The sequence below is a fragment of the Lepidothrix coronata genome, unplaced genomic scaffold (assembly GCF_001604755.1).
Source record: "Lepidothrix coronata isolate B3197 unplaced genomic scaffold, Lepidothrix_coronata-1.0 Scaffold54, whole genome shotgun sequence".
NCBI lineage: Eukaryota > Metazoa > Chordata > Aves > Passeriformes > Pipridae > Lepidothrix > Lepidothrix coronata.
The window spans coordinates 1,760,391-1,771,454 of record NW_016690234.1 but is presented as its reverse complement, the minus strand read 5'-3'; the positions used below and the strand labels follow the sequence as shown (position 1 = coordinate 1,771,454).

Here is an 11,064-nt window from a genome sequence, read left to right as displayed (position 1 = left end):
AGCCCTTGGGGACATGGGTGGCTGGCTCGGTGTTATTGGCTGGTGGGCTGCTCCAAACAGCCCCTGCTGTAGGCACAAATCCCTGTCTAGGATGGCTGGAGCACGGGGAGCCCCACACACCCCTGGGGACAGGCAGAGACCTTGGCCCTGGGGCAGTGCATTTTGGGGGTGAGGGGCTGGGCTGGGACCCCGGTGTGGGCAGAGCCTTGGGGAGCATCTGGGTGCTGGCTGAAGCTTTTGGATTGTTTTTATTTTCATATAAACGAGACGAAACCCAAAGCAGCATTAATTTAAAAAATAAAAAAGAGCAAGAAGAAGAGTGGAGCGCAGCCAGAGGGGCACCCAGCTGCCCAGGCCATGCTCAGACCCCCACCCCGTAGTGTGAGCCCCCCGGGCTGTGTCCCCGCGCCCGCTGGGTGCTGCAGTGCGATGGGAGGGAGTGAGCGAAGATGAGTCGGTTTGGCACGCCCGGGGAGGGGGGGCAGAGCAGGGCCCGTGGCCGCCCCAACCCCACACCCCCCCATGCCCCCCTCAACCTTCCTGTCCAAAGTCCTCCGTGAATTTCTTCACCTTGAGGAGATCCTCGGCGTTGACAGTGGGGCGGGTGGTGGCCAGTGAGCGCAGCATGTCCGACTGCAACACAGGTAGGGGGGCACACAGGTCAGACCAGGGGCACGGGTAGGGACTCCCCCGCCATGGCAGTGGGGCAGCTCTGCCCATGCTGGCACCTTTGCCTCATGGCAGCAGCACTGGCTCTGCAGGTGGGAGCTGCCTGGAGGACCCAAGGCCCTTTCCTGGTACCCAGCTCTCTTTGGGGAGCTCAGCACCACACGGGGGTAGACTGGGGGGCTGCGCCCACTGCCAGGAGCCACAGCACTGCCTAGCCCTTGGCCTGGAGGAGGAACAGGGAACTGGTTGGGCCTGAGCCACAGCACTGTTGTGCCAGGCTGGGCAAGTGCCCAGCCCCGCATCCCAGAGCTGACACTCACCATGCAGACAATGGGCTCCATCAGCTTGTCACTGGGCACCTCCATCCAGGTCATCTCGGTGGCCCCAGGGTCACCGGGCGAGCACGGCGTCAGGAGATCATCCACGAGGACGCCGGGGGTGGTGCGGGAGGGGCCACGGACCTGCACAGAGCCACAGGCAGTTGGGACAGTGCTCAGGGCAGGACAGCAGCCGCGGGGCCCACCCCACCCTGGGGACCCCCCCGGAGCAGAGCAGCCCTGTTCACCTTCTTGAAGTGCGTGGCCGACTGCACCTTGCGCACAGGCTGCATGAGGGCGTCCCTCACGATGATGCTGATGTCGGCCCCCGAGTAGCCGTCAGTCTTGCGGGCGAGCTCCAGGATGTCGGTGTCCTTCAGGGAGTGCGGGGTGTTGCCCAGGTGCAGCCGGAACATCTGGGCCCGCGCTGCCTCCTCGGGCAGTGGGATGTAGATTCGCTTCTCAAACCTGGGGGGGGGGAGTGTGAGCCCCACTGTGAGCCCATGCCAGCCCTGCCAGGAGCTCGGGGGTTGGGAGCTGCATGTCCTCCTCACCTTCTCCTGATGGCTGAGTCCAGCACCCAGGGGATGTTGGTGGCACCCAGCACCAGGATCCCATCGCTGCTGTTCCCCACACCTGCAGGCAGATGACTCAGACTAATCCCCAGGGGTTCTCTGAATCCCCAGCTTCTGCTAGCCCCATCTTGCTACCCCCACCACCCTCCCAGGACCCCCATCCCGGGACTCCACCCACCCTGCATCTGCACCAGGAACTCGGTCTTGATGCGCCGGGCTGCCTCGCTCTCGTTCTCGTTGCGGGAGCCACACAGCGAGTCCACCTCATCGATGAAGATGATAGAGGGCTTGTGCTGCCTTGCCAGCTCAAACAGGTTCTTCACCAGCCTGGGAACAAAGCAGGGGATGGGTCCCCACTCAGGGACCCTCCCCAGCATCCAGCACCCATGGCAGCCCCAGGGTGAGGAGCCCCATGTTCCTCCTGCCCTGAAAACCCTGCACTGGCAGTGAGGCACAGCCCCTCAAGGGGCTCTGCTCTCCCCTGGGAACCTGCTCAGGATTAAAAGTAAGTATAAATATAGGATATTAGAAATTAATTGTGTAGAGCGAAGTTTAATTGTAACTTGGTCACAGCTTTGCAGGGGTGGCCCCTGCCCAATATGTGGTGTAGGTGAACTGTACATGAACTCTAAGCATGGATGGCTGAGCAGGGGAGGAAACAGACAGATGGGAAACATTCAGATATGGCTGAGACCCTGGAGGGCCCCAAGACTGCCCCAAGCTAGAGGATGAGAATGGAGAAAGAGTCCAATGATGTCTTAGAAGACCCCAGCCCACAAATCGCTGTTGGACTGAGAGGTGTGTGAAGATGGGGGGCACAGGCTGTGAGGGGATAGAGACCCCAGGACTGCTTTGTTCGGAGTTTGCCTCTGGAGGAACCAGCTCCCAACACTTCTTAAACAGCCCTGTTACTGGGGTTCACTGATGCTGGTGGTTCCTGCCCTGGCCCAGACCAGCCTGGAGCCAGCCTCAGCCCCACGTCCCTGCTGCCAACTTACTTCTCGCTCTCCCCCAGCCACTTAGACATCAGGTCAGAGGATGACACGGAGAAGAAGGTGGAGTTGTTGGCCTCGGTGGCCACAGCCTTGGCCAGGTAGGACTTGCCAGTGCCGGGCGGCCCAAAGAGCAGGATCCCGCGCCAGGGCGTGCGCTTCCCTGCAGCAGAGCCTGGCCTCAGGACACCCCATCCCCGCACCTGGATCCACACTGGGATCACCCGGGGGGGTGGGGTGTCAGCTCCTGCATGGCCCCTCCCCACTGCCACAGCCTCACCTGTGAACAGGTGTGGGAACTTGATGGGCAGGATCACAGCCTCCTTCAGGGCTTCCTTGGCTCCCTCCAGTCCAGCCACGTCACTCCACCGCACGTTGGGCTTCTCCATCATGATGGCACCTGTGAGGGGGCAGCTCTGCTCACACAGGCACCCAGAGCTGGCAGAGCCAGAGGCCCCGCCCCTCCCCACACCTCCCCTGGGCACACCAACCGATTTGGGGGTGGCCAGACTGCAGCAACACACCCCTGGAACACAGTCCCACACCCGCTCCCCTTCCCACAGCCACCCCTGTGGTAGCCATCAGGGATTCCCTCCTCAACCCCAGCAGGTCGAGCCCAGTGTGGCCCCTCACCCATCAGCTGCTCCTGAAGCTTCTTCTTCTCGGGGTTCTCGCCCTCGCTGTCACTGTCACTCCTGGGGACAAGGAACAAGGATCAGGAGTGGGACGGGCCCTCGTGTGGCAGCAGGGCCCTGCCAGCTCCGTGGCCGTGCAGGGGGTCCCTCACCCCCCAGCCCCTCACGCACCCCTTGTTGTCATTCTGGGCCTCCTTGACCGGTCTCTTTCCGTGCCTGTCCTTGCTGCGAAGGTACTCCTTCAGCTTCTCTGCCCGGTCCAGGTACTGCACACACTTAGCTCGGATGCTCTCCTTGGCCTTGTCACTGTGAGCCTCATCTGCAGGGACCCCCAGGCGTCACCGTGAGCCCCCGGAGCCCCTCGAGCACCGGCGTCCCCGGAGCCCCCCGCCCCCGCGGCCGGTCTCACATTTGATGGCGTGTAGGAAGTACTCGACGGCGTGCTGGTACAGCCGCAGCGCTTCCTCGTAGTTCTTGGCCTTGTCCTCCTCGGTGGCTTTGGTGACCAGGTCGATGGCTTTCTGCGGGGGAGCAGCGCCGTGAGCACCGGGGGCTGGCCGGGGAGCCCCTCCCCACCGCCAGCACCGGGCCGGGCCCGCCCGCACCCGGGCCCTTCCGCAGCGCCCCGCACCCTCCTCGCCGCGCCGGCACCGGCTCTCGGCAGGACGAGGCAGCTCCAGCAGGGCCCAGGACCGGGGCCGAGTGAGGCCTATCCCCGGCCGGCACGGCGCCGGGCCCGCTGCGGCCCGTCAGCCGTGGCGTGCAGAGGCCCGGCGCGGGGGCGCGCGGGGGCGGCGCGGGCGGAGTCCCGTGGCCGGTCGGTACCTGCAGGGTGGACGTTGTCATCGCATCGCCCGGTGCGGCCGCTCCGGCGGCTCCGGAACGGCGGCGGCGGCGGCTGCACCGACTGCGCCTGCGCCCCCTGCCGGCCCCGCCCTGCCCCGCGCCCTCTGCCGGCCCCGCCCGGCACTGCGCCCCCCGCCGGCCCCGCCCATCGCAGGGCGTGGTATCGCATAACCCCGCCTACCTGACATGTGATACGCCCCTGTTGGGGCGCGGTCTCGTGCAGGCCCGCCCACCGAGCACCCGCGTGCGCGCGCATCCGCCCTCATAACGGGTGTAGAGGTGTGTTGGGGGGTTGTGTGCGTTTGTTCATGCGTCTTCATGTGTGCATGTGTATGTGTTCATGTGTGTCTGGGTTCACGTGTGCACATGCATGTTCGTGTGTGTGTGCATGCATGTGTTCGTGTGTGTGTGCACCCACAGACACCCCCCAAAACTTTGTGCGTGTGTGTGTGTACTCACAGACACGCACGCACACAAACACACACAGACACCTGGACATTCTCACATGGGCACCCACAGACGCACCCACAAACACCCCCATCCCAAACACTCAGAGCGCGTGTGGACATGTTCACACTCATGTACACACCCCTACACACAGATTCTGTGTGTGTTCATGTGTGTGTGTGTACATACCCACCATGCAGTTCATGTGTGTGTGTGTACATACCCACCATGCAGTTCCACCCATGTAACCCCCCTCTGTGTCCCCCATGTGCACACCCCCACACTGCGCCCAGGTGTACAGGATAGACCTGTACACACACATACAAACACAGACACATCCCCACACCCACACACTGTGCACACAGTGTGTATATACCTACACACACACCCATACACCCCACCCCAAACACCTGTGCTACTGTTGAGCCCACCTCTCCCAGAGCTGAACTGGCCCCACTGCCCCAGCTGCTCCTGCTGAGTCACCCCAGTCACCCCCAGAAATCCCAAAGAGCCCCCACCCCAGCATGCCCAGAGATCCCCCCATCCCTCCAGAATCCTCCCCAGAGGATCTCCTGGGATCCCCAAAGACACCCACCCCAGCCCTCCCAGAGAATTCTTAGTTTCCCCATCAGCCCCACACCAGGTTGTGTCCAGCACATCCCAGTCTCCCTTGCACTGGCCAGCCCAGCACAGCCTACCCTGCCCTCCCTGTGCTGTACTGTGAATTAATTGTCCCTCCAGCAGACACACACGCACACTGTGACAACACCCCCGGGCCCCCCAGCCCCCAGGCACCCCCTAAATGAGACTCAGAGCCCATGGAAAAGGCAATCTGATATAAATAGCGATTTACAAAGAATACAAAAATAGAAGAGGGGGCAGCACCTCATGGGATCCCACGGGACCCTCCAGCCAGCACAGCCCCCTCAGAAGCAGAGAACTGTGCGGGAGTTTGGCTGAGGGTACCGGGGCCTCAGTGGGAGTGGGGAGCCCTGGGGGTCCTGCTCTGGCACTGCCTGGGATCCCCCAGCACTCCAGGGCACAGAAACTGCCCCCAAGGGGGGAGGGAAAGTACAAAAAGCGAAAGTGCATCAATCTACGTGTCCTGCCCCCATCCCGTGAGGACCCCCCAGGGGCAAGAGGCACAGGCAGCAGTGGCTGGGGTGGGGACAGCTCTGGGGGGGGCTCAGCAGCCCCGGCCCCCCTGCCCAGGGCAGATACGCGGCATTGTTCTGGCTTTGGGAGGTTTGGGGGTCACTGCTGGGGAGCAGTGGGGGGTGGGGTAGCTGAGCCCCAGGGACCAACACCCCAGGCTCAGGCACACCCTCTGCACCCCTGAGTGCCCCCTGTAAGACAAATGTGTGTGTGTCCCCTGAGCAGGGCACGGGGACCCCTCATGCAGCAACAAGGGGGGTCCCACAGCCTGAGCTCTCCCCCAGTTAGAGACAATGTGACCTCCTTGGGGGAAGCCCCCCCAGACTGACTCCCCCAGACATGGGTTGAGGAGCATGGGGGGTCCCCCAGGCATGGAGGCCAGGCTGGCCCCGCTCCAAGGCACAGGCGGTGAAATCAGTGATGGCTTCAGTCCCGGGGGGATTAAAGCTGGTGTCTGTACTCCAACACCCCCCTGGGGCACTGGAGAGTCTGGGGGTGCTGGTGTGGGCAGGAGGGGCTCATTCCCCCCCTGGGCAGCCATCCTGCTGCATTCCTGGAGGCTCTCAGGGCAGGGATCCCAGCCTTAGCAAGGCACTGGTAGGGCAGGAGAGGTTGGGGGTCCCTCTGTGACCCCCGGCTGGTTCCTGACAGCATGGGGGACCTGGGGCACCTACGCCAGCAGCCCCATGCGGGTGACTTTGGCTGAGAGGAAGGTGTGCAGGACGAAGACGATGGGTTTGGGGCAGGAGTGCAGGTCCAGTGCCTGGGGAGAGATGGAGAGCGGCGTCAGCCCCCCCATCTCAAACAGTTCCCCACACGGGGGGCACCACATGGTAGGGGATCCCAACCAGCCAAACCCAGCGGGTCTAGACACCTGGGACACTGAAGGGTTGGGGGAAAGCAGGAACCACCCCTGGAGGAAAACCCCATAAACAAAGGGGTGAGCCTGGCTGCCCCCTCCTCACCAGCTCCCCCTCAGGGCCCCCGAAATCCAGGTAGAGAGTCCTGATGCCATCGTCCGCCGACATCTTCAGCCGCTCATAGGGGTAGCGGAAGAGGACGCTGGTGCCCGGCTCCTCCCGGGAGATGGTGAATCCACCCTCGTAGTGGATGGAGAGCTGGACCTCCTGCCCGCCCAGCGTGCAGCCTGCAGGCACGGCCACCGTCAGACCCTGCCCCCCTGCCAAGCCCCACAGCCCCAGGAGGGTGGGAATGGGGGATCCCTGGGTCCACCCCGCAGCACTCACCCACAGTCACCTCCTTGATGAGCTCAGCAGCAGCGTGGCAGCCCTGCACCAGGACACGTGTCCAGGCCGAGAGGTCCCGGTGTGTCTCCACGCGGAACACGTGCATCTCCACGCCCTGGCGCGACCCCGTCCGCGTGGCAAAGGTCAGCTCTGAGCCCAGCGCAGGCGAGCGGCGCCCGGAGCCTGAGTGGACCAGCCTGGAGGGTGGGACACAGATGGATGGGGGGGTCAGGGGTGCCATGGCAGTGCCAGCACCATGGCACCCCATGCCCATCTGAGCTTTGGCATTTCCCCCTGCTCCAAGAGGCAGAGCCACGGCTCAGCCGAGGGGCACTGGTCCCCAAGGGGGTCCAGCCCAGCTCACCTGGTGGCCACCAGTGGGTAGCTGTGACAGGGGGAGGCCCAGGCATCCCTGGTCCAGGGCATCCCGTCGTATAGCAGCAGGTCCTTCTCTGTCACTGCCATGAGCACCGGCCGCCACTGCTGCCGGCCGCCGTCCAGCCGTGCCTGCCAGGCATGAGGGCACTGTGAGGGGCACCAGGAGCTGCAGGTGTCCACCACTGCCCAGCACCCCAATCTCTGCACTCATGGCTGGATGGATCCCAACCCAGAGGCTCCACATTGGCAGGATCTCAGCAGCACCCAAGGTGCTGCCATCCTCTATCATCTATGATTCTATCCCAGCAAACCATGCCAGGAGCAGCCCCCAGGGGTCCTGCTCACCACCATGCCTGGGCCAGCTGCAGCTATCAGGCAGCGAATTCATGGAAAAGGGAGGGTATGATGAGCGTCTCCAGCTAGGAAACCCCAGTGGGAGAGGGGGCTTAGAGCATGGGAAGCACTGCTATTACTAGGGCGCAGAAGGGAGAGTGGTAGAGCTGGTGGCCAGGCTGGGCTCTCCGGCTGCATCCATAGCCCCAGTGAATCGTCGGCACACCCTTTTGGCACTGCCATCCCCAGGAGCATCCCAGCACACCCCGTTGGCATGTACCTGCTCAGCCAGCCAGGCAATGTGTTTCACCTCCTGGCCGCTGGCCGTGGGGCTGCCGGAGCGCAGTGTGGCATTGAGCTCGGCCAGGACCTGTGGCAGCAGCGCAGTGATGTTGGCGTGCAGGGCGCTGAACCAGGCGTGGGCCGTGGCCGTGTCCCGGCACCGCAGCACCAGTGTGTTCCGGCTGTCCGGTGAGTGCAGCTCAATCAGTCTGTGAGGGGACGGGGACAGGAAACGGGGTAGGATATCGGGACATGGGGCGGGGTGGGATATCGGCACACCAGCACCCACCAGCAGCCCCTGCCCTCACCTGTTCTCCAGGTCAGGCATGCTGAGGTTCCGGGCAGCAAAGCACATCTTGAGGGGAATCACCTTGCGGTCACGGGGCCCCTGATGCTGGGGAGATCCCGAGTCCTCACTGCCACTCAGGCTGGGGGACTGTGGGGCCACCCCCTCCCATGGCAGGTCCGACACCAGCGATGGCTTCTTGATGTAGGGGGTCACCTCCCGCATGAACTTCACTGAGGGGGTAGTGGGGGGACAGTCAAGGTTGGGCAGGGTCCTGCACCCCAATGCCATAGCCCTTTGCCCCAGGGACGCTCTGTCTGTGGGGTGACATGCCCTCCCTGCAAACACCAAGGCTTGGAGAGTCTTGGGGGGTCCCACTCTCCCTGGGACGGGGATGTCCTGAGTGAAGGACGGTGCTGGCAGCTCATCCTGGTGACTGCACGGGTGTAGGAAGGGGAAGGCAGCACAGGACAATGGTGCTGGGCAGGAGGTCAGGTTGCAGCCCATCCTGGTCCCATCCTGCCCTGTCGCTGCTGGAGCAGCCAGGACTGCGCCCGCCAAGTTTCCAGCGCCGCAGGCAATGCCGGCGGCTGACCTTGTGCTGCCGCTTATGCCCCGACGGCAGCCGGCCTCCGGAGGGTGTGCAGCCAAGACATCCCGGCTCCTACGCCGGGAAGGAAGGAAGGAGGCACCAGCTCCAGCTCCTGCTCCTGCTCCCCCCGGACTATCCCACCCCAGCACCACCCCGCTGACGTTAGCCCTGGACCCCCGCCCAGCTGAGCCCCAGCAGCCAAGGCCAAGGGAGGGACGCGCTGGGGACAGAGAAGGGGCGGCAAGAGGGAAAACCAAACCAAAACAGCAAATAGGCTGTAATGCCTGGAAAGTGGTGAAAGGATCCGTGGAGCCAGCTAGGCCTGCTGGGGTGGGAACCACAGTGGCAGTGGGGCCCACATCATGCCGCTGCCAATCCCCTGCTGTGGGTCTGCCGTGCGGGAAGGGGGAGCAGAGACGGGAAGCAGGGATGGGGAGTGGGCAGGAGACACCGGCCCCATACCGTCCCACTGGCTCTGCTGAGCCGCCGTGCTGCCACAAGGCGCCTGTCCTTGCTGTGGGCAGCACAGGAGTTAATATTAGCTGCCGCCACGCTGATCCCAGGATTACCACCGTCCCTGCACCCCTAATCCTGCTGCCGGGCTGGGCAGGGCAGGCAGTGCCGCGGGCAGCAGCACGGCCAGCAGCTCCCGCCACGGGGCCACTCAGCAGATGTTTGCCAGATGTGGGCAGCTGCCTCCAGTGCTGGGTGGGAGCTCAGCCCATGAGGGTTCCAGCCCACAGTACCGTGACCCCATGGTGCCAACACTAACTCCAACAGAGCCCTGGAGCCAAAAGGGTGAGAGGCTGAGCTGGGCAGTCAGCAGCACCAGAGCCTGAGTGCTGTGCTGGGGCGCTGCCGGAGGAGCGTGGGCTCTTGCTGGTGACTGGGATTGATGGAAGCCCAGGACTGTGTCTGCCAGTGGGGATGGCAGCAGATATGGCTCCCAGTTTTTGGTGGGACGTATCCATGGTGCAGGCAGGAGCACGGAGCACCTCGTGCCAGCAAGCATGAGACTGGCAGTGGGGCGGTGGCATCTGCAACCACCCTTTCTACTTCTGGCAAGCTGGTATCCAGCACACAGTTGACCCAGCACAGTCACCCTGGCACAACCACTGGTACTCTGGTACAGCCAGTCACCCCAGCACAGCCACTGCTGCTCCTACAGAGCCACCCCAGCGCAGCCACTGTCACACAGTCACTGTTACCACGGCACAGCCACCCGAGCACAGCCACTGCTGCCCCAACACAGCCACCCCAGCACAGCCACTGTTGCCCCACCTACACACTCACCACAAAGGAAACCCAGCTGTCACCTGCACCCCTCGCCCGTCCCGCTGCAGGAAGACAAGACGGCTGCTCCGGCTGCACGGCAGTGCCGGGTTCACACAGGCCCCACTGGGGCTGAGCCCCCTGCCTCCAGCAGGGAACACCAGTGAGGTGTCCCAAGGGTTGTGCCCGCCCATGCCCTTGGCAGCGTTGCTCACAGCCACACTTTGCCCACAGCTTCCCCAGGGGCAGAAGGGCTCCCTTCCCCCAGGGTCACAGAGCATGACATGGGCCTGTGGGCACCTGAGGGGAGGCACCTGGCGTGGGCCCTGTGGCCAAACCCAGCACCCAGGACAGATGACATCAGCCCCACTGAGGTGCTGGCACAGGGCTGATGCTCCCACCTCCACCACTGGCACAGGGCTCAGGAGAAGCCTTAGCGCCTGCCAGGGTGGTCACAGCTCCAGGGTTGGTGAGGAGGGACAGGGCTGGATGGCACAGCCAATGTCCCTCCCAGCTCCTCTCTAGGGTCACTGATGCCAGCTGGACACTGGACGGTCCCATCGCAGCCATCGGACCAGCAGTGCCCAGCTGCAGCAGGAAGGGAAAGGAAGGGAAAGGAAGGGAAAGGAAGGGAAAGGAAGGGAAAGGAAGGGAAAGGAAGGGAAAGGAAGGGAAGAGGCGGCTGCTGCAGCGCCCATGCCTGTGGCGGAAGCGAGGGAAAACACACCATGGGGCTGGAGGCTCCTGAGGGATGGGATCAAACGGCCGGGCAGTGCGAGGAAGGACGCGGTGAATCCAGCCTGGGGTCCCCTGGGGACTCTGGCTGCCTCTGCTGGTGGCCCTGGCCCAAGCACCAAGCTCAATGCAACATCTCCACCTCAGCCCCCACAGCACCCCAGCCGTGGCTAAGTCACCCCATGCCAGCTGTGTCCACTCCAGGGAGCCCTTGTGCTGGCACAGTGTGCCAGGAACAAGCAGGCAAGCAGCAGCACCATCTCCATGCTCAGTGCCCAACAGGCACTGTGTCAATAGAGCAGA

At 63.8% G+C, this 11,064-nt stretch overlaps 2 protein-coding genes across 2 annotated transcripts; both read right to left on the bottom strand.

Moving 5' to 3' along the window:
* Positions 1-222: 222 nt before the first annotated feature.
* On the bottom strand, positions 223-4,119 carry VPS4A (vacuolar protein sorting 4 homolog A). The gene is made up of 11 exons (XM_017816254.1): positions 4,014-4,119; positions 3,598-3,709; positions 3,360-3,507; positions 3,187-3,248; positions 2,834-2,953; positions 2,560-2,716; positions 1,740-1,888; positions 1,541-1,622; positions 1,235-1,454; positions 990-1,130; positions 223-633 (listed from the first exon to the last, which is right to left on the bottom strand). The coding sequence occupies exons 1-11, from the start codon at positions 4,032-4,034 to the stop codon at positions 532-534; spliced, it is 1,314 nt and encodes a 437-aa protein (XP_017671743.1). The 5' UTR covers positions 4,035-4,119; the 3' UTR covers positions 223-531.
* Positions 4,120-5,317: 1,198 nt separating this feature from the next.
* Positions 5,318-8,467, bottom strand: SNTB2 (syntrophin beta 2). Its single transcript, XM_017816255.1, has 6 exons — positions 8,185-8,467; positions 7,875-8,085; positions 7,248-7,390; positions 6,884-7,080; positions 6,602-6,783; positions 5,318-6,399 (listed from the first exon to the last, which is right to left on the bottom strand). Exons 1-6 carry the CDS (start codon positions 8,451-8,453, stop codon positions 6,307-6,309), a joined length of 1,095 nt encoding a protein of 364 aa, XP_017671744.1. The 5' UTR covers positions 8,454-8,467; the 3' UTR covers positions 5,318-6,306.
* Between the last annotated feature and the right edge of the window lie 2,597 nt (positions 8,468-11,064).